Source organism: Neodiprion virginianus, chromosome 1, assembly GCF_021901495.1.
Source record: "Neodiprion virginianus isolate iyNeoVirg1 chromosome 1, iyNeoVirg1.1, whole genome shotgun sequence".
Taxonomy (NCBI): Eukaryota; Metazoa; Arthropoda; class Insecta; order Hymenoptera; family Diprionidae; genus Neodiprion; species Neodiprion virginianus.
The window spans coordinates 29505478-29527487 of NC_060877.1; the positions used below are offsets into that span (position 1 = coordinate 29505478).

The 22010-nt window shown below is 39.9% G+C and overlaps 1 protein-coding gene across 2 annotated transcripts; it reads right to left on the reverse strand.

Moving 5' to 3' along the window:
- Positions 1-471: 471 nt before the first annotated feature.
- LOC124301867 (histone acetyltransferase KAT6B) lies at positions 472-21582 on the reverse strand. 2 transcript variants are annotated; one of them, XM_046757405.1, is made up of 6 exons: positions 20889-21582; positions 17303-18042; positions 10561-11033; positions 8627-10158; positions 6495-6877; positions 472-6256 (listed from the first exon to the last, which is right to left on the reverse strand). In XM_046757405.1, the coding sequence occupies exons 2-6, from the start codon at positions 17849-17851 to the stop codon at positions 1805-1807; spliced, it is 7389 nt and encodes a 2462-aa protein (XP_046613361.1). In that variant the 5' UTR covers positions 17852-18042; positions 20889-21582; the 3' UTR covers positions 472-1804. The 2 variants fall into 2 exon arrangements, with proteins under 2 accessions (XP_046613361.1, XP_046613372.1); XM_046757416.1 differs by having other exon boundaries at positions 10070-10158; positions 20889-21580.
- Between the last annotated feature and the right edge of the window lie 428 nt (positions 21583-22010).

Genomic DNA, 22010 nt, shown 5'->3' on the forward strand with positions numbered 1-22010 from the left:
GGCCACCATGGGTAAGGTCGACGATTGCTACGCCAAAAAAACGTTCAATACAGTATTTGTTTTTAGCACAGATGAGAATACGTCGAAGAATCGTGGACATAGATGTACAACAAAGACTAAAAGAAAGAATATTTCTTGTATTTCAAAACTATCACGGTCAACCAACCCCTTCATTCTTTTCTTCCTTCGGATGCAGAGAAAAAGACCAAAGAAACCAGTGGTCGAAGTTGCCAGAAAAGCTGGCAAATTATGGTGCCAAATGTCAATTAATCAAAGAAAAAAATATATTGCGCTAGCACAGGCTGAAAAAAAGCGAAAAGAAGCAAGAAAAAATAAAAAACGTTGCACCAAGTACAAATAACAACAATTTACAAATTGACATCGACCAAGTATAATGAAATCGAACACCACTCAATTATACTTACGTAATGCATACATCTTGGCATCTCATAAGTTTGTTCTCTGTCGATCTCTTTTCACGTTTTTTATTCAAAAATATTGAACAATTGTCGATATAATTTTCTGGTACTATGTAAAAATTGTACAATTTAATTTTGTGAAACTATGGTGAGTACAATTTAATATCTCGGTTCGATTCAAAGCATAAAATGATATCACTATAAATAAAAAAATGTTCGTCAAGGATTACACAACGGCAAGGTTAAAGCCCGATTATCTACTTTCATCTTTATACGACGTCAATAGCGGTTTTCATTCTACTAGATCAGTAGATGAATTTAAAATTAATCAATAAAATACTCTATATAAACTATTTACGAGTGTAGTTTTATTTGTTAGTATGATTTATATCTATGTACAATAAATATTGATGTATCTTTACACTATATTTTAAAGACCTTCCTTATTATTTATAATTACACTAACACTAGCGATTTACTTTTGCTGTCAGATGTTTGGAAAAATTAACTTGAATGTGTATTATAAATATAATTTCACGAGCTGTTCTGCAAAGTATCAATGGGAATCATAAAAAGTTAAAATACATGGACGAGCACCACACATTTAAAGTTTAAAATATGAAATATACTTTTCACAATAAAAAAAAAAAATAGTTTCCACAACAGTTTGCGATTATTTGCAGAATAGCTCTAACTATACAGTCACAATCCTTTCGGACCAAGTGTGCCCTCTCAATACTAAGTGATATTATTACATACAATAGCGGTTGTGAGTGAACATGTGATAAGAATAAAATATAATTATGTGTGTAATGGTGTGTAATATTAATATTAATAAGTAGTTTATGATACATAAAGTACAGCGTGCCCCAAAACGTAAACAACAATGCTTAACAATCGATAATATCAAACAGAATATTATTCATAAGTATTTTATATAAATATTATGATACACAAACGTAACACCTTGAGAAAAATGCCCTACTAAAAATACGTATTTACTTTGTCGTGGGGTCTCTCTCGGCTATTTTTATGATATCCAAAGTTCATTGACAAAAATATCAAACATTTTGAGACATGTGAAGTGATTCAAAATGTTGGAACTGTTTCACAAGCTTTCAAACTTCAATTGATGTGATACCACTACTCTAGGTTCGAATGATTGAGTAGCTTTGACACTCGATGTAATGAAGTGGTCGATAGTGACCAATTATCATCCATTTGAAACGATTGAATGGTTCGAAGTAAGAAAATATGAGTTTATTAAGGTACAGAATTTGCTCTGTCATGAACTCTGAATATTACAACTCATCTCATACTGTTTTCCAGGAACAGGTCTTTTATGAGGGGGGAAAAAAAAAAAGATCAGAAGTTTATAGCTAAGGCTAGCGTGGTCTCATTGTGCCATTAAGGGGTTGCATAAGGCTCCCGTTTATATAGCCGTGATACGTCGTGTAGACGGCTGCCGGGTTTTGTTGGTGTGGATCTTGAGAATACGGCACGTTAACCACACCTACTGGTAACTGACTCGCCTGATTCATAAAACCACCGAGCTGTGCCGCCTGATTCATGTAACCAGTCGTTGGTTGAGCAACTCTGTAGCCATATGGTGAAGCCATTATATTTGGATTCAACGTAACGTTTGGACTAACTCGAGAAGCAGCACTTTGCATTTGTGGGCAAGTACCACTTGGGTCCAATGACTGCCTATATAGACCCTCGCTGGCATATGTTTGATTCAAAGATGCCATATTTGCGTTTGCCGATGGCCTCGAAGCAGATCTACTTGATGGTCCAGGAGTGCCGGGTGGTGCAGTATTTACATTATAATAATTCTTACCATATCCTAGAGGTACCTGGGGAGGTGTAGGTAGCTGTCTCGATGTTTGTGGGGGTGTCATGGTATGAGGGATAGGTGGGGGTGGGGTCAAGTTCATAGCCGGTGGAGGAGTTGGAGGTATCATTTCCAAACCATTTGTCAACTGTTGTAATTTTGCCAAACTACAAGAGTTCGGAGTTTGATGATTACCAGATCCTGTGAGTGATGGTGGGGCCGGTGTGTGTGAGTGAGGTGGCATTGTACTTGTCTGAATGTAGAAATTCGTGGCTGTCGTACAAGGTGTTGGAGCTCCAGATCTGCCACCTCTGTGTTGGATAACGTAAGTATTTTGTGTTGGAAATGCTTGAGACGCCACGGCCATATAATTTCCTTGAGAAATAACAGCCATATTGTGAGAGTGGGCTGCATGTGTATGCGAATGAGGATGAGACATTGGCGGCACAGTCATGGAAGACTGTTGGTACTGGGGCGGTAAATGCGATCCATGTGTGTGGGCTATAGTATTATGACTAACGTGGGCTGCTGAATGTTGAGAACTCTGAGCATGGGAGGTTGGTGGAGTAGCACGATGAGACCTTTGTTGGGTAGATCTCGATCTATGCGTTTGTGATCCACTTGCTCGCTTACTACTGTGAGACTGCGATTGTTGTTGATGTGCAGACTGTTGTTGTTGTTGCTGTTGCTGCTGTTGTTGTTGTTGCTGCTGCTGCTGCTGCTGTTGTTGTTGTTGTTGTTGTTGCTGTTGTTGTTGTTGTTGTTGTTGTGATTGGCTATGAGCCATGCTTTGATTTTGTGCTTGTTGCTGAGCTCCAAGAGATAACTGCATTGGTTGTGGGGTATGCGACTGAGGGAGTGGCTGTGGGGTATGACTTTGAGGCATAGGTTGTGGGCTTTGAATAGGTATATTTTGTGGCGTATGGGACTGAGATAATGGTTGCGGTGTATGAGACTGAGAAAGAGGTTGAGGAGTATGGCTCTGAGGAATGGGTTGTGGACTCTGCGTTGGAATACTTTGAGGAGTATGTGACTGTGGAGTATGTGACTGGGGTGTACGTGGTTGCTGCAGCGGTTGTGGTGTGTGGGGCTGATGCATGGGATGTATTGCTACATGCGCCGGTGGCGTATGCTGAGGCATTGAACAATCTGAGTACTGTACTTGTGGTGGAATATTAACCGCAACTGGAGGTGCTGTGATTTGCAATGAGGTTGCAATATTCGTTGGAGCAGATGGAGGCATAGGTAATGCGCTAGGAGGTCTTTCCACACTGTTTTGAGATGCTAAATCACTAGCTATTGATGTAGGAGATTCTAACCCAAGCTGATTAACATCAAGTTCACATTGTCCATAATGCAACGAATGTACGGAATTAGTTGTGGAATCTGGAGTATAAACACCCATTGAAGGTAAGTCTGGCTGCGAAGGAGGAGTTCTTTTCACAGACCCCGGATTGTCTAAATGAGGCGTAGTTTTACCACTTTCAGGGGAGTTTTGTTTTTCTTCTTGATGTATCTGAAGATGTAGCGTGTCCTGTTCTATCACAGGTACTATCTTTTCCTGAGGTGTAGGTAGTTGGGTCTCCATCATTACTAAATTGCCAGTGGAACTTTCCCTTTTTTCAGCGAGCAGGTTATTTGCTTTACTTTGTGACAAACTATCTTTCAGCTCCTTAGGTTTTTCCCACATGTTTGGTTGCTGTGGGATGGATTGTTCTTGATCTATTTTCTCCGTTTTTTCTGGAATTTTTTCCTTTGACGGTGATGCAGGTTGAACAGGAGCAGTTATCTCTGGAATTTGTCCTGTTTCCGAATTTTTTAGAAGCTCCTTAGAGACATCGTTTCTTTCTTCAACAACAGGTTTATCTACTTCACTTTTTCTTGGACTTGGTTTTTCTTTTTGCTTCATAGTTTTATCCTTTACAATTTCTTTTTCGACCATTTTTTCTAGCTTCTCTACCTTGTCCTTGACTGGACTGGGTGGTGTGAGTGGTGCTTGTTGCGATATCGATTTTGACCTTGGAGGAGGTTCTTCTTCTTCTTCTCCCTCATCCTCATCACCACCCTCATATTCACCTGGACTTCCAGTTGGTAATTCGCTTTCAGTTCGGTCTGTTACTGTTGGTGTTTCGATTTGGTCTACTTTATCATCTTTTATACTACTTGGCCTTGAAGGAAATATCTCAGGAATAGTCATTTTTTCGCTAGATACTTTAGTTTGTACCTCTTCAGGAGGAGGTGACAGCGAAGGTGGAGGAATGACAGGACTTTTTGTCCTGTCCTTAGTTGGTGATTCAGGTTTTAACTCAGGCATCTTCAAGTTGTCAGCTACTGTAGCTACCGCAACTTTGGCTCTACTACGCCTCGACATTGGAGAACATTTTACATCTTTGATTTCCTCCTTTTTCCCATTACATTGTGCATCTTCTAGTGCCTTCTTTTCTCTTGCTTGTTTTGCTTGTAGATTTTTTGTTTGTCGGCTAGTAACTTTCATCAAAATATCATCCAATTTGCTTTGTTTCTTTGTAGGCTTTGGAGTAGGTACTGGAGATGGTGGTGTTGAGATTTTGGGAGGACTATTCGGAACTTCTATTGTTGCATCCAATTGTACTTCTGTTTCTTCGGCCTTGTTCTTTTCCTCCTTTTCACTTTCTCTTTTCTTTTCTCTGTCTCTTTCTCGTTCGTTGTCTTTTTCTCTTTCATTTTCCCTCTCTTTATCCTTTTCCTTAATTTTCTCCTTTTCTTTTTCTTTCGCTATTTCTTTTTCCTTTTCCTTTTCCCTTTCTTTTTCTCTCTCTTTTTCTTTCTCCTTCTCCTTTTCCCTAATAGATTCACGAGTTCGTTTTCTACTACTTTCAACTTTCTCTTCTTTATCTTCAGATTCAGTCTTTTCGGAATGTTTTCGTTTTCTTGAAGGTATTGAAACTGGGGGTTCGACTATAACATTTTTCGGTGCCCTTATTCTTCTCCTTGAAGTTGATGTTGGGGTTGCTTTAGGAGTATTTGTAACGGGAGGATTTTTTGCAGCAGCACTTTTCGTATTTTTTGATGTGACCAAGACCTCCTTATCCACTTCCATATTCATCTTTGTTTCTTCAATATCTACGACTTTCTGACTATCCTTGACCACTGCTTTGTTGTCATTGATTTTGTCTTTGTTTTTATCTTTTTCTTTAAGGTGAACAGTTTTTTGGGTAGATTTGGGTTTTAGAGGAGATGCTCTTCTGTGTCCCGATCTCCTTCCCCGTGGCTTCTTTTTTATTTTGACCTTCTGAATTTTTTCTACAATTGTCGGTATGGGCTTAGGCTCCAGTATCGGTGAACTTTCGGAACCAGTCTCCCCCCCTTCCTCAGTACTTAGATATGGGTTGGAAATCTGACTGAGCAATGGAATCCACCGTAAGCATTCTGGATCTAAACTTATTCGAGAACTCTTGCGAACTTTTGCCATGTGAATGTCAACTTTATTCCAATCCACGGCTATTATTACCTTTGGTTTGTCATCCTTAGATGTATTAACTGGTCTGATAAAACCAAGTAGCTGCATTGCCATTGCAATGTCATGAGCTGATACTCCAGTTTCTTTTGTGATATCACCTAGCTTAATGTCTTTATCTTTTCGGTGTAAATCCAGGTACTCGAGAACAACACTCTTCCAAAAAGAATAATAAGACACTCTACCCAAATCGGACAGTGGTTTTTCTGGAGTACCTGGAATACCCTCGACTTTTGATAACAAGTAACTAAATTCTATAAGAAAACGACCAAATCCTTGTCTCTGATACTGGGGTAGAGTCATTATGCATGAAACATTGTACCTTTGCGCAGGACAATGTTTTTCTTTACTGAAATATCCCACTAAATGACAACCGTATTTATCATTCTTTGTGACTGCGTAAAATAAAAATGGTTCAACATCGTAGTAGAGGGTTTTGTGATCCAGAAACAGCTTTGCCAGCAGACATAAATTCTGACAGTAAATTTTATTCACGTTGCCGTCAATCTGGAACAAAGTATCACAAGAGTTTTCAAGAATATTGCTCAACAACGAAATTTTTTTTAGTCGATAAAGCTAATTTTCTAAACAATCCCGAATGTGCCCTCCCAGCCGCGTCTAATTTTTCAGAAAGAATCAGGTAACAAAAACCTCAAATTGTATTCAGACCAATACGGTAATTGAAGAGATGTTAAGTAATGAGCTATTTGATGATGATTATTCATAACAAATAAAACTGACTCACCTCAAATACAGATAAGCCGTTACATCGATAAATTTCTGTGGCAGGTGGATGTCTCCATTGGCATTTATCCATATGCCTGTCCAACACAGCTCGACTTTTAGTGTACTTCAAACAGAATTCACAGAAGAACAACTTGGGTAATCTAGCATATTCTTGAGGAAATGGACTGGAGTACCAAGTCTCGACTTCGTATCTGCCAAAAACGATTGCAGCAGGATTTCTGCTACCAGATCCAGGTCCGGTACCACCAGGACTCAGAGACGAGTCTGTAACCTCAACAGATGTCACAGTTGAGCCGTTAGCTCGTTCCCTAGCCTCTTTAAATAGATCCACATCCTTCTGCGTTACACCTGGGGGTAATGTCTGGGTTGCAACGGGTTCATCTGCAAAGCGTAAATGGATAGTTCTCAACTTCCAAGTAGAATTCATCAGTTTCCAGCTAATAGTTTATATACAGACAAAGAAAAAAAATGTACGCGAATACTTAAATGAAGGTATCCATTGAGAAGTATTTGAAAAGCATACTATTGTAGTAGCAATGAGCCCTGAATACTTCACAGTAATTTTGTTTAGTTCAAGCATTAACATTTTCTTTGTTTCATATGATTTTGTATCTGATAAATTCAAAGACGTTGATTATCAAAAGTGGATAATATGATGGTTTCTTCAAGTTGCTTTATAATACTCCATAATAAGCAACATTTCATGTAGTAATAAACTATCTCAAAAGTCATATACATGACTACATAGTTTGGATGCAAACATTATTTAGCAATTGATTTCATTTTTCTAATTTTTGACATAACTATGGATTTGAAAAATTCGTTCGTTTAAAACAAGTGCAATGTGTTATTTACAAGAAATACATAATTCACGGGCATAGAATTATACGGGATGAATGCTAATTGTAATCCTACATACGTTATGCTATATGTAAAAATAAATTCAAATAACAATAGGTGCAAATAATTGAATTAGTGTTAATTGTGAGTAACAAAGCTAAGCTCTGGGAAGGCGGAATGTGTTGGCAAAGTGTCGAGTACTCTGGGGTATTGAATAAGGGAAACCAATGAGTGATGAATAATTATGCCTGTCAGATATCAAGAACCGCAGCTACAGTAGCCCCGTTAATAAAGAATGGATGATAATGGTAGTAGTGAGTGAGCTGCCACCCAGTGCCATTTATTTGGATGCAGGATAGTTGTTTTCTTTGTTATTTGGGCTGGAAAAGGAATTTCTTTATACACCAGGAAAGATGGCTCGCGCATTTAAGTTGGAGGTTCAGATGAGACAATAAATTTCCTCTAAACGTAATTGATATTATATTGAATAGCATAAATTGATAAAAGCTCGCTGTCTTGACGCCGACTAGTTAATAAATTTTAAGTTGAGTCTCAGTCAATGAAGTCAGAATAAATGCATTTAAATTCAGCAGAATATGGTGGCTATTGCAAAAAAGCAATACATAAAACATTTTCTACGAGAAATCACCATAACAATGAAACAAAAAAATTATAGTGCCAAAAAATAATCAAAGTATCATGCAATGAATGTGGAAAGTTACTTCACAATGTAATGTAAGTGGAGGTATAACGTTTGAATAATAATTTATCAAGGTCTTAATTTTTTGCAAATACTTGAACACAACATCCGATACGGAAAGCCAAAAATTCATCTACAACAAGCTGAACAGTACTTTATCCTTGTATAACACATGAGTTGATTGAACAAACAGAACAATGTTTTTGATTTGTATACCTCTTTTCAAATTACACCATGATTTTGTTAAGCGATTGAAAAAACATGATTGTTCAGTTTAAATAATGTTTCTACTGATCACGTTAATAACAATTACAAATACTTGAGCTGGTTACCGACTTATGAAGCAGATTATTTCATAAATTCACTCAATTCAACCTTAAAACAATCACGTTATCCTGAAGAGAATATCTCTCACACACATACACACACACACACACACACACACTCACACACACACGCACGCACGCACGCATCACACCACACCACACCGCCAACACATCCACGGTGGTGAGCGAGGATTAGATTAAGGGAAGTCGCGATGGGGTGCATTTTTCAGGTTTGGATCGTGAATGGGTGGGGTAGACTCTTACCCTTCTTGGTGGAGCAGGGTGTCGCGCGGGGTGTCGTGGTGGTGTTGGTGGTGGTGGCGCTAGTATAGGTTCGAGGGTTGGGTTTTGGATTTGGTTTAAGGTTGGAATTGCTGCCGGGGATATTTTTTGGAATAGCGGGCTCAGGGTGGCGAGTCTGGGTGGCCTCTGTGATCAGTTGTTTTTTTCGCGAATGCTGCTCATTCTTCATTAGACTGGAAGGCGATGAACAAGGTGAGACCATGCTGCCATATTTGAGACATCGTGATTCGTCAACACCTTTCAAAAATTTTTTTTGGTCCTGTTCATGACGTTTGCTATTGACTGCAGTTTTCACTAAATTAGAGGGTGTCATTTTAGGTTGCTTATGAAAATCTTGGAACTCTTGCGAATCTTGTGAGTTCGATCGAAAGAAACTTTCATCAGAAGGTATAAATATGCCAGGTCTAGGTACTCTGAGAATTTCCGTGACATCACTAGGCTTTTTCTTTTCAGTTTTTCCAACATTTCCTGTTGGCTCCTCCTGTTTACATTCCTGATTCCCTTTCGATATTTTATTCGATTTAACAATAATATTCGAATTGCTGCGCTCCTCAGGGCTGGGCCTTTTTCTTCTATCAGGAGCATAATTTGGGGCCTGAGTACCTGATCGTGCCCTGCTATTGGTTGGAGCTGTAAAGAAGTGGCTAAGACCGTCGAATAGACCTTTCAACTGACCTACACCGGGTTTGATTTTACTGTCAGATGAGAAAGTCGAGCTGTCATGGCTAATTTTCTGCTTCTTTTTATTGTCCAAAGGACTTATAGCTGGCTGTATATTAAATCCAAACGTAGGTTTAGTACTCAAGTCAAGTTTTGGTAATGATGCACCAAAGGTGTTTGTTATGTTGCTAAAAAACGGCGATTCCACGTTTAGTTTAGCAGCAGCTGCAGCAAAGCCCCAAGGTTTGTCCTCGTTAAGATCACAAGAGAAAGGCCCTGATGATTTTTGATGTTCTTCTTGTTCTTCCTCCTCGTCATCATCGGAGGAAGACGAATCGCTAGAATCACTTGAACTACTCGAACTACCTTCAGCATCGTCGTTATCCTGGTCGTCAGAACTATCTGTATCGTCAGAACTATCACTTTCGCTAACCTCGCTGCCGCTGCTGCTAGACACTGGGGGCACCCTTCTATTAGGGGTGCTTTTTTTAGGGGTTACGTTGTTCTGAGACGATTTAGGACTGACACTTTGAGAGGACCTAGACTTATCACCGCCCCCCACCCGCTTTAGCTTATTATGATCTGCGTTAAACGCGCTCGATCTAAAGAACTTTTGCTTCTCTTTAGAGATCCTATCGTTCTTTTCTTCAAGCAGCCTACCCTGGCCTGCGAGTGGGGTGGGGGGTTGTGGTAATGGAGAAGGATTTTGGGTTGGTTGACAGGGAGAGACAACACCCGCATTACCGTCCGAGCAGCTCTCCACCAGAGCTGCGGGCGCAGTACTCTTCTTTGCTGGAGTCACACCTGCCAAGCTCTTCCGTGATACTCCTAATCTGTAAGTCAACCAAATACTTGCAATGTAGCATATTAAATTGGGAATGTTCGATTACCTCGTCAATTTGCTGTTGACAATTAGATTTTACGAAGAATTATGGTAAATTTTTTACAGTTCTAATTGATTGTCCATTATAGAATCATACTTTAACTAAATTTCAATTCTTTGCACGACATTCATCATAATTCATTAGGGCTAAAGAGTGTTTACTCAATGGATATAAACATCAAACAAATGATTTCGAGTATTTCGTCACCTATATGTCACTAAACTTGTTTGATGAAAACATCACATTTCTTGTCTCTGAAAAAATTATTTTGAAAACTATCTTTAAACCTTTTCAGCTAGTGTTTGTGCATGGTAATTTTATTTTAAGAGTGAATCACACATTTCAACTTACTTTCTATTCTCACGAATCTTGCTAAGTTTTTTCCTTGTACTTGTGGGTGTCCCAGATTCAAGATTAGATGCATCATGCGCTTTATGTTTTTTACTATCTTCCTTTGGTGTGTTGGGTGCATGTGCAGTTTGACAGTGTCGACACCTCCACGGTGCTTTATTTTTTTTATCCAAAACGGGGTCTAAGCACGTTGGGTGATAGCACTTGATACATCCAGCACACTTAACTAGATAGTTCTGAGACGCCTGCTCCAGTTTGCAGCCAGCGCATGTCGGAGAACAATCGTCACAGCTCCATGACGTACCTCTGTCCACAAGAATCGAAAGTTCTGGAGGAGCGCACGAATTGTGAAGCGCTGCACCACATATACTACATCTACTCAACTTCTCTGCAGCGTTACGTTTGTTGTTGTTGTTATTTCCAGCTGTTGTAGTCCCAAGACACTCTTTGCATATCGGCAATGGTGCAGGAGGCTAGACAAAATAAACATCAATAATAATGAATTTGAGGAACCAAGATCAACGACATGCTCAGCTTCAAGTTAGGGCATAAGTAATGACTGTATAGCGTGATTTCTTTGTCATTATAACATTTTCAATACGGGTGCAAAACGTTTTTTGAATTGAAGAAACCTTCGGTTACTATGGGTTCACGGACTAAAGTTGTGAAATGGCGATAAAACATAACACTACAATAAATTCTAGAATTTTTCTAGAACTAATATTCAGAAATTACTTTTGGCTACATTATGATGTAAAGTATAGGTATGTTTGATGTAAAACATTGTATAAACGATTCCGTAAGATAGAAGACTTGTAGGGGAAAATATGCAAGTCACTTGTCCTAAGTATTTGCATGACGTTTGCGACTCAAAAGCAGATCACCATTTGTTTCCATGTATTCCATTTTATCAGTAATGCATACATTTACGATGTGTAAATACATATGTTATACAACCATGTAGCTATTGCATCTTAAGTTTAATTTGTTTGTAGTTATAATGCTTTCTAACCCATCCCATCCTTGATTTACATGAAGAGTTTCTGCAAATTACGTTTTGTTATGTAGTGTAAAATTTGATAAAGTTTTGCTGTACAACCCGGCTAGGATGATCAGTCAAATCGTCTTTTTTTTTATTGATTTGAATGTTACACCAAGTGAGATAACAGCCCGGTATAATCACAGTGAGTTGTCAAGAAGTTATCATATACATTAAAATGCCTTGCAAGTTACTTCGACAATGCACAAAGAATTCATAATTTAATATTCAGGTTCCTGATCATTTTCAACACGTGAGAAGTAACCCTGCAGATATCAAGATGAATAACTCTACCGTTGCCCTTCATTTTTAAACAGTTGTACAGTTCTGTCACACAGTAGAATGTGTATATACAGTTCTATCCACTTATTTATGAGAATAGTAGCAGCCCAGTGCGACTCCATCCAACATTTTCAAATACTTCTTGTGGCAAAACTATTGATCATAGCAATATGCTCTCTCGGATGTTTTTGTAGAGTTTATCCTTGGAAACTCTTAAACGTAATTTTTCTCTATCTGTAACAGTTAGGTCAGCGTTCGCATAAGTGTGTGATCCTGTTCCGATTTGGCTTAGAAATATCGGTATACCTCTAAAACTATTGATCTAATTGTATTAAAATGTAGACTAAAACCTAGCCTGACATAGCTATCCACAGACAAAAAAGAATCAAAATCGTTTCAGTAATTTTAGAGTGATAACCTAACATATAAACAGACAGACAGACAGGTGTTGAATATGTCGAAAAGAGAAGAAGCAATGCAGCCTCGAAGAATAAACTATAAAAGCGCCAGTTTCGATTGATTTCTTATAATAGAAAGTTGTGGACAGTTGATGTCTATCATTCGACATATACAGTAGATGAGATACAAAATGAATGGTTAACAATTCTCTCTGTCTCTCACACGCTTCAGCTATATCATGGCTTTCAAGTGGCCAGTATAGAATGAAGATGGAAATAAACAACTTTCTAAAAATAAAATAAAGTAAATACAAACAGGATCCATATCATCCCAAGCACATCATCGTGACACCAATCCTTGGTGACCTTGATTCAAAAAGATACTTGTGTATATTCGTTGAACGTACAATAATATACTCGTATATGGGTCTCAATACACATGAATACAATGGTTCTCGATTAAATCGCAAAATATAAGAATCGAACAGTAAAGCTCGTAACCTTCCATACTTCGAGGTATACCTGCGGAATCCTATAAATGAACAACAATTAAAACGTAAAAGAAAAACGAGTTCACGGGGTCCCCAGAATCGCGCGTGCACTTTTCCCGCAGAGTGAAAAATAATTCGTACATACGTAGATAAATTGTTACGCGTGAAAAAATTAAAATTAAAAAAGTTTTGAATACGTTTCAAATTTGGCAAACATCGTATTACAGTACAACTACCTCAAGCGTCTCTTGATCGGTCGAAAAGCGAATCGAAAAGCGCGCGAAAGGCAGATAATAACTTTCCGGTTTGTGGTGGGGCAACAAAAGAAGGGAAGAGGGAGAAGGTGAAGGAAGGCGAGGGAACGCGGTTGTAAGACTCGTATCAGGCGTTATATACTTTCTGTTGCCGACGACGACAAGCTGCACGCGTCGTCGCAACGCTGGGCGTCGCACGTCGTTGCCGTCGGCGTTGACGCAGTGACATACACGCACGGCACAGCATGCAGGGTAACACGAGTAAACAATAAGAAAAAAAAGGCAGGTAAAAGAAAAAAAAGGTTTTTGTTCTTGCTAGTGCACGGATCAATAAAGGAAACGATATGCAAATGAGCGACCGGAAGCCAACCGAGATACCACTGGCCCATCGAGGCGTGGGCAGTGGTCGTGACTCGGTGCGACTTCAGCCCCCCCCCCCGGCTCTACTGAAATATTTGAAGAAAAAAATTGGGGAATAGAGGGAAATGAAAAATAATCATAGTTGACGTGTGTGATATTCCTCTGTCATGATTTATACCACCCCGCGTTCACTCATCTCTTTAGCAGTTTTTCGACCATATTGTAAAGTAAAAAAACTTAACAAGGACGTCAAGCTGTTTCCTTTTAATTCACACGAATAACCGTGTACAAAAGCGCTTCTTTACATATGCAAATATATATGAATTATGTTATGTCATCGATGCATATAAAAAAAAATGAAAAGTAGAAATAACTGATCACGTACAGTCCGACCTCTCAATAAGAGCGCCAAAGCCCCCGAGGGGGAGTTTTTCCGTAAATTCAAGTACCCCCACAATGCTTCTCTTCCACTTACTCTCTCTGTCTCTCTCTTTCTTTTCGTGTAGGCTGGACGTTGTTATTGACAATAAGAGATTCGCACGTGAATAATTGGAGCTTTGAAATTGAGTTGGAGTGGGAGAAGCACGCATAACGAAGTACAAAGTAGAAATGGAGAGCTTCTTTCCGATGTTATCACATCATTGGTTAATTCCGTTTTAGAACCCGAAACGGAGCGATCGACGGAGATGTAATAGAAAATTAATGTCAACCAACAAACGGCTACGCGTGCTTGTATAATGTACAACGAGTCCCAGGGATAGGAACGACAAGAACTACTTAGATAAGTAAGGATGGTTAATTGCGGAAATACCTGCAGTAACAAGAATAAGAGAATGTTAAGCCTTCAAATGATTGTCAGGACGAGGCCCATGTCGAACTTTTAAAGGACTTCTACAAACCATCCGGGAACAACTCTATAATTTACCACGGCACTGCGCACTAATGTATACATTATACTGTATGCATATATGCGTAACAGTCAGGTGGTAATCGATCACGCGGCCTAACAGTTCGACTCGTCCACCTTTCCTCCATTTCTTCTATACCTCTTGTCCTGCACCGCCTCATACACAAGGTGATATAATACATGCGCTCATTGCCTTACAATTAGTTTTTATTGTTTCGCGATGTATTTCAACACTGAACTAATGGATGAATCCTGCAATTAACATGGAAAATGCAGGGGAAAATAGTGTACAATTCAAATGTGCTCAGGGACCTGACGTGAAAGATATTGAACTCTAAATTCAGATAAACTAAACTTATTTATTTCTTCTTATTTTGAAACTCTTTTCACGCGATTACGGTAATATCATTCATGTGTTATATATATCAAGTCTTACAACTAAGCGGGCAAATGACCGGCAACATGATATCCCATAAACTAATCAATCAATGTACTAATTACATTAAACGGCTTTGTGACATGTCTGGGACGGACGCGTTTGTCTCGAGCGAATTAGATGGTATAGAGGCTATAATTACATCGGTACAATGGGTTGTCGATTCGTTATTTAAAAAACAGCGTAAATCATCCGACGTATCACAGTCGGACGTTGAAACGCTTGAGAGACTTCACACTAAAGTATCCATTCATTGCAAATATACTGCTTGTTATAATAATGCCGTAGAAAAAAGTTTCAGGCGAAGTGTCAAATACTGTTATTTGGGAAGCGAATGAATTACTATACGATTTCTACATTATTATTATACGACCGATAACTGATACAGAAGAGTTTATTAGGCACAAGTTTTTTATAACCAATCTAATACAGGGTTCCGTCCGCTTTTTGGAATCTTAAATTCTCTGAATTTTCCAGGCATTCCAGTCTGAAAATGGGATTTTCCAGTAATCTTTCATGAAATGTGCCACTGATCATTGACAATTTTTTTACAAATTATCACTAATACCTTTAATATTACCTAACAACTAACTTATTACTGTCTGACTATCAATTTACAAACAGCCTGCAATTTTCCGTAAGAAAAAAAAACGAAAGAAGGTTCGGTATTAGGTAATATACATAGAATGTATGAAGTGGTGCGACGAAACAAAATTTCAAGTGCGATATATTTTTTTATTGAGATCGACGGTACTTTGTATAAGGACGAGTTTATTTCCACGACTGACTCAAAATTCCAGTCTTAATTTCGAAACTCCCTGACTTTTCCCTGCTGTAAAAAACTCCCTGAGTTTTACCGGTTTTCCCTGTTCGTACGAACCCTGTAATATTATCAAGTGTAAATTGAATGCAAGTATAAAAAAGAAAAAAGGAAACCCATCATTGCGAAGCTGGACAGTTCTGTAAAAAAAATTAGGGTGATCCTCGAATGACTCGCGTGTCGTACCTATAAGACCAATAAATTGTGAAGTTATTACGCAAATGATGTTACTCATTTCTCATAATTCGACACGACGATATGGCGTGCATACCGAATTTTTATACCGCGAGTCGTAATTATAACACGAATACTCTAAGCTCTGACATCGTGAACAGAAAAGCTCGCATATTCAAATAATTTGGTAGCCCCTCGTCACGCTTGCCTGGACATACAAGTTATACTACAGCGGATTTTCAGCTCGACGTTTCCTCAGTTTGCCAAGTTATATTCTCAAGCGAGAATATAAATTTTAAATAAAGATAAAAACAGAATTATTCCGGTATCGCTTCGTTATACATACATATGGTGTATGTACATAGGTATAGAGTCGAAAGGAACGCGATAACATCGAAGAAGGCTAACGGAAGGCGCAAAGAACGGCCGTCTGCACTGGGGTGATCACTTGTCCGTATCGTTAGCTCGCAACGAGCTAAGAATACAAATGTGCTAGAATATTACTCCCCGCGTCTATCGCAGCCCTAAGTTTGCAAATTAAAACGCTGATTTGTCAATTTATTTTCGACACTTCGTGTTACAGAGACAACACGAAATCATGATACGAAACGACTAGTTACTTTGTAATCTCTTTTCCTGAACTATTGAACGATTACTTTCTCGTATGTGGCATAAATACTAATCACGATGCTCATAATAATAAAATTGATAATAATAATAATAATTTATATTCGTAGGTATAAAATTATCGTATGTTTTTCGGTAGATCTGACCCGTAACAAAACCACGATAGAAAGCGAGCGAGTGGGTAACGTCGACTTGGCAACGGTAGTTGAACCATTGTGGTACGGAGCAGGTTTAATAGCAAATACGATCGCACGTTGCGTAGGTACACTATGCGTCTTGTAATAGTGCAGATAGTATGAACATTATTTGGGTAGATATTCGTGACGTCATTGACATAGATGACGTAAAAGCAGATGGTCAACTTTTGCATAAATCCCAACTTCATTACTTAATGCCAAATTCCAGTTTATACTAATAAACCGCTTATTAATATAATTTATACTGATATTCGACGACAATTATTCAACTGATAAGTGATGACGACTGTACAAGTTGTTCTAATCAGATTGATATTCCCAATTAGCGTATCCCACTGTCCGTAGGTATAATTTATTATGCATTAGGAATAATCTGCACGTTGGATAATATACGGTAGACAGCTGAGGAGGTTGTATCGAGACTGCGATCGCATTTCACCTTGTTTCTGCATTAGGTTGGCTTGCGTAATATAGAAACAAGCTTTCCGCACTATTACGCCATAATCTAGTATCGCCTATGATATAACATAATATTAATAAATACAACGACATAGCGTAAATTGATCTGTGTACACAACAAATCTTCTGTCCTACTCTTGTGTTCAGTGTGAACGTGATAGAATGAAGTAATAAAATAGAAACAGATGATCCGAAATTATTTTAGGGAGTGGGGGGTAAATGGTTACCGTAAATGTGACTGCACAACGAGTACACGTGGTTAAAATTAAATTGCGGTGGGGGGGAATAGAATACTCACTTTTGCCGGTGAATCCAGGGTCGAGTTCTGGGCTGTGGATTCGCTGAGCCGTTTCCCCGTGTTCGGAGGCCTGTCCGGTTGCCGGAACAACCTCCCGTCCTGCAGGACGAAGCCCCGGTCAACGGCACGTTTGGCCGACAATCTCAGCGCCGTTCTCAGATCCCCATCGCTGTCCTCTTCGACAGTATGACTCTGCCGTATGTACTTCTCGATGTTTTTCAAGGTCGAGCCCTCGCGCTCGCCAAGTTCGCGTACCGCCTTGCCGAAGACCTTGCTGAGGTCCGTCGACTTGGAAACCTTGAGCGGACGTGACTGCAGGCCACCAGGATCCTTGTACGAGGATTGTCCCTTGTTGAATACCTTGAGTACATCGCCGCGTTTTACAGCGACCTCAAGATGCTCCCCGATTTCCTCCTCGTGATAATTGTGATGCTGCCGTATAGCGTGACATATCCGCTCGACACTCGGCCGCTGCTTCTGGCTCCGTATCTTTCGTATTGCGTCCAGAAACCACGCCGACCACGTGTCCGCGGACTCCGGCTCCCCCATCTCCGTACTGACAATGAGTCGCGAATGCCTCGCGAATCACTTGACTCGGATCTCGAGTCCCGGTCCCGCATTCACTCAATCGCATTCACATTCTGTCGCCCGAGTCTCGCAGTCCCACCTCGAACGACCGGCTCCACGGCGCCCTCAGCTTTTTCCGTCACCGGCCACCTTAACTCTCCTCCGCGTATGTTCTACAAGGAAATGAGCACAGTTTTAATCTCGGTTTCGACTCTTTTTCATCCGAACCGCCGAGAAATAGAGACGACGAACGTACATGGAAAAAATACGAAAAGGAAAGGTGAAATACTGTTGTAAATTTCTGACTCGAACGGTTCTGTCCCTATTTTTGCCCCGCTTTCGATAATGTTTCGCTAATCGGTAGTGAACAATGGTTTTTGAAATTTTTGTCATGAATTTACGAGTATCAATAACTCTACACTTGTCCATCTGCGTATTTCAGTTTGGTAATCGAAAGTGCTGTCAAAAAATCGTGTACATTCATTTGATGGATTAGGTACGTGAAAGTGAAATAATGTTTCGGTGATAGATGACCCGATCGTTAAACGTTTACCTGCTGCCCTCAACCTGGATTATAATTGAATTATTTTTTTTTTGCTTTTTTTTGTGTGTCAAACTCGACTCGCGGATTTAGGCTCGCCGTTGGAATTCACGTGTGTAAATCGATATATATTCAAGTACAAAGTTGTTCTTGACATTCGCTTATAATTTTTCGATTTGTAGGAATGATAATTTAGCAATGTGGGTACATTGTACAAATTATTCATGTGACAGAAAGACACATGTTGCCGCGCGTAATGCATTTAGCCCGTCAATGCAGTAATAATGTTCTTGGACGCGGAATAACTTGAATAACTCGTTTCGAATCTCAAGAACGATTTAGCGATGAATTTTAATTGAAGCGACAGCACTAACCGACGTTTTGAAATTAGCCTTTTAAAAACCGGAAACGAAGAATTAATTCAACCTGCCTTCGGTGCGAGGCGATCATTCGCCATAATAATAATAACAGAATTATCATGTTTATCATCATAACAATAATGAAGAATATAAGGAAAGTCGAGATATCCATTTTTAGGCATTTAAAAAGCATAGAATCACGGGACCTCCACAGTATGTATTGTATCACGCGTCACTTGGTCCGCGAGAGACTAATCGATCTGAACAACGACAGATTCTGACGTACAGAGATCCTCTCTCCTTGTCCTACGCTCGCGGTTGATCACCATTGCGTTCCCTGTTCCGATAGCCATATTATTCCGATTGAATATTAATTCTTTCGACTGTATGTGCGGCTCTGATATCCAAATAAAACGTACACCTACATGCTACAATTTGCGACGATGTTGTTTGCATATGTGTCTATCTCTATGCACACTTTTTAGTTCTAGACGTCGGCTCATCCCGTTTGCCAAGCACATTGCTGGCGCTACTAATAAACTAGAAACTTTAGTAGGAAACGTCGTTCAATTTACGTAACCCAAGATTTCTAGTCTTTGTAGAAGGAGATCTGGATTTCAGGTATGTATTAAAAATACTTAGGTATATACCTCGAGGAGTCTTAGAGTGCAATAGTTTGATTTCAAGATTGTCTCGTAAAATAATCCGGCTAACGTGGTATTAATAGATTGCCGTCGGTGTGTAGATACATTGTATATTCCAGCCTGAGTTGGTATAATACGACCTCAAAATTCTCAACAGCGATTTGACAGCGTGACACGAGTGATTACAATGTTACTTTTGCGAATGAAATTTCTATCTCAAGCAATATTCGTACTACGAAATGTCGGGTCATCCGGTGAAAGGTTTGAGATCTGCATGGTCAAGCATGTTATATTCGTCAGAAATTAATTTGTATTTTGAATGCGCGTGATGAAATATACAACGTGTTCGATATCAACGTCACACTTTCGATCACTGATCCCAAACGAATGTTTCCCGCCAAAAAACATGGACATGAAAGTCGAGTGCATACATACCGAAAACAAGAGGTGGGCAATTGAACGCGTTATTGAGGCTTCTCTCTATACCCTTTTACTAAAACATTTATGAACTACGTACAGCGATAAAATTTCCGTGCCGCCGCAATTGGTTAGAAAATGTAGGTGTTCTTACCGTGACGATGTTTACGTTTACAGTACACGGACAGCAGCATTAAAATTCACAAAATCTGCCCGACAACATTGATTACGCAACTAGCAAGCTTGAGAAATTAAACTATTGACAATAATAATACAAACGAGTATCAGAGTGTAAAACGGGACTGAATACGAAACGGTGATACGCGACACGAGTAAGACAAGATGCACCTTGACCTAGGATTGGAGTGGCGCGCAAACGCTAGAAGGACGACAATAAACTCGGGCCTGTGCACGCTTAGCTTATTAAGTAAAATAAAATACTGGCTGAACGTCTGTCTGTCTCTCCGTCCGGTAAGACAGGCCGGGTGTTTGGCCCCTCTCAGACTCTCACCCAAGGTGCAGCTGCCGCGCGGCAGCAGCTCGACCTGACCGGGCGGCCAACCGCCGCCCGTCGCTTACCAAAAGGCGAAGAATGAAATGCACTCGTTTCCGACCACGACGGTGATCTGGAAATGAATTGTAATGATCTGGAATCGGTGTAAAGCGGCGGGATGAGCGACCTTGTGAAAATGTCGGACATGTTTAACAATGTAATTGCGACTGTAGTTAGGCATATGAATAACATTCTCGAAGCTAACATTCCCGACGGGCAGCCATCTTGGGCATACTGTTACGATTCATGTTTCGACCCAGTTTACAACTGATATTTAGCCCCTTGCCTGATAATAAAACGTTAATCCGCATCACGTATACATCGAACTTTCGTTATGTCCTTTGCCGGATGACGCAGATGCATTCAGAAGCAAGGGAAACGACTGGAAACTAAACGTGGACACTTGGCGTACGGGCCGAGCTAGCCGTCCCCGCTGTCCTCTATGCGTCGGAAAGATATTCAACGAATTTTTCACCATTCATTGATAAATATTAGGCCATATTACCTGTCACAGACTGTCCATGTGTAATCCACCACGTATGGTATCACCGTAACTTTACTAGCACGATATCACAAACACTAATTATCTAGTAAAACAGCGTCACATTTCACAAATCAACAAAGGTTACCACTTGACAAAGATGGCTGATGGGGGCTACTGCGCAAACGGGAGGGGAACCAACTGCGCCGGTTAGGAGAAACTAGAAACCAATCGGCCAACCAGGAGGTTATGCGACTGGACTGGTATTTTATCATATCACACGCGTCAAATTCGAATCGGAGCATTTTACCGCGCTATAACCTAATCGGAAAGACTTTTTTTCTTCTTTCAATTCGTACTTCGCACGACCTCAATTGCCTTTTGACGTCGATTAATCTCTCCGACCCTAACAACATGTTTTTATGAAATCAACTCCCACACGATATTCAGAAGCGAGCTTTCTACCGCTTATAATACCCTCATCAGAACTCCGGACGATGATTCATGAAATAACAATTACAAATCATGTTTACTTTACGCTCCCGAATTTCGAGCATGGAATGTGTTCACTCGTTTGTACAATATGGATGCATCGAAATTCGACTCCGTCTAATATGTATAACAATTTCCCCTCGCCCCTTTCCAGATTCTCAATTCAATCAGTCTATACGCTTGTTCAAATTATCATTGATCATTTGCCCGTCCTCCTTAGCCCCCCGGGGCAAACTGCGCTCAACCCAACACGAAGCTCCCGGCTCCCCGCGCGCCACGACCAACGAAAATCCCCTTCCCCCTCCCCGACTCCGCCTAAGGTATTCCTACTCCACAAGATTCCGTTGCGGATGCCTTTCCGCTCGTACAGCAGAGAATGGACTTTGTGGATAGAAAGGTTTCCTACGAAGCATGTTTCATGATGCCGTAATAGCCAATATGGTTCGAATATACGGTATATTATCGAGAATAGCAAGGTTCAGGGGTTAACGAACTTTAATCCTGTACAGAGATTTATTTTTGGCGATACGTACCTTTGTAGATATTTCTCTGGCGGCTTTATAAATAGTAAAACTCAGTAGATCTATCGAGAATGCTAATTTCATGAGAAAACAAAAAATCAATCAATCTGTACAACAGCGTATTCGAATCGGT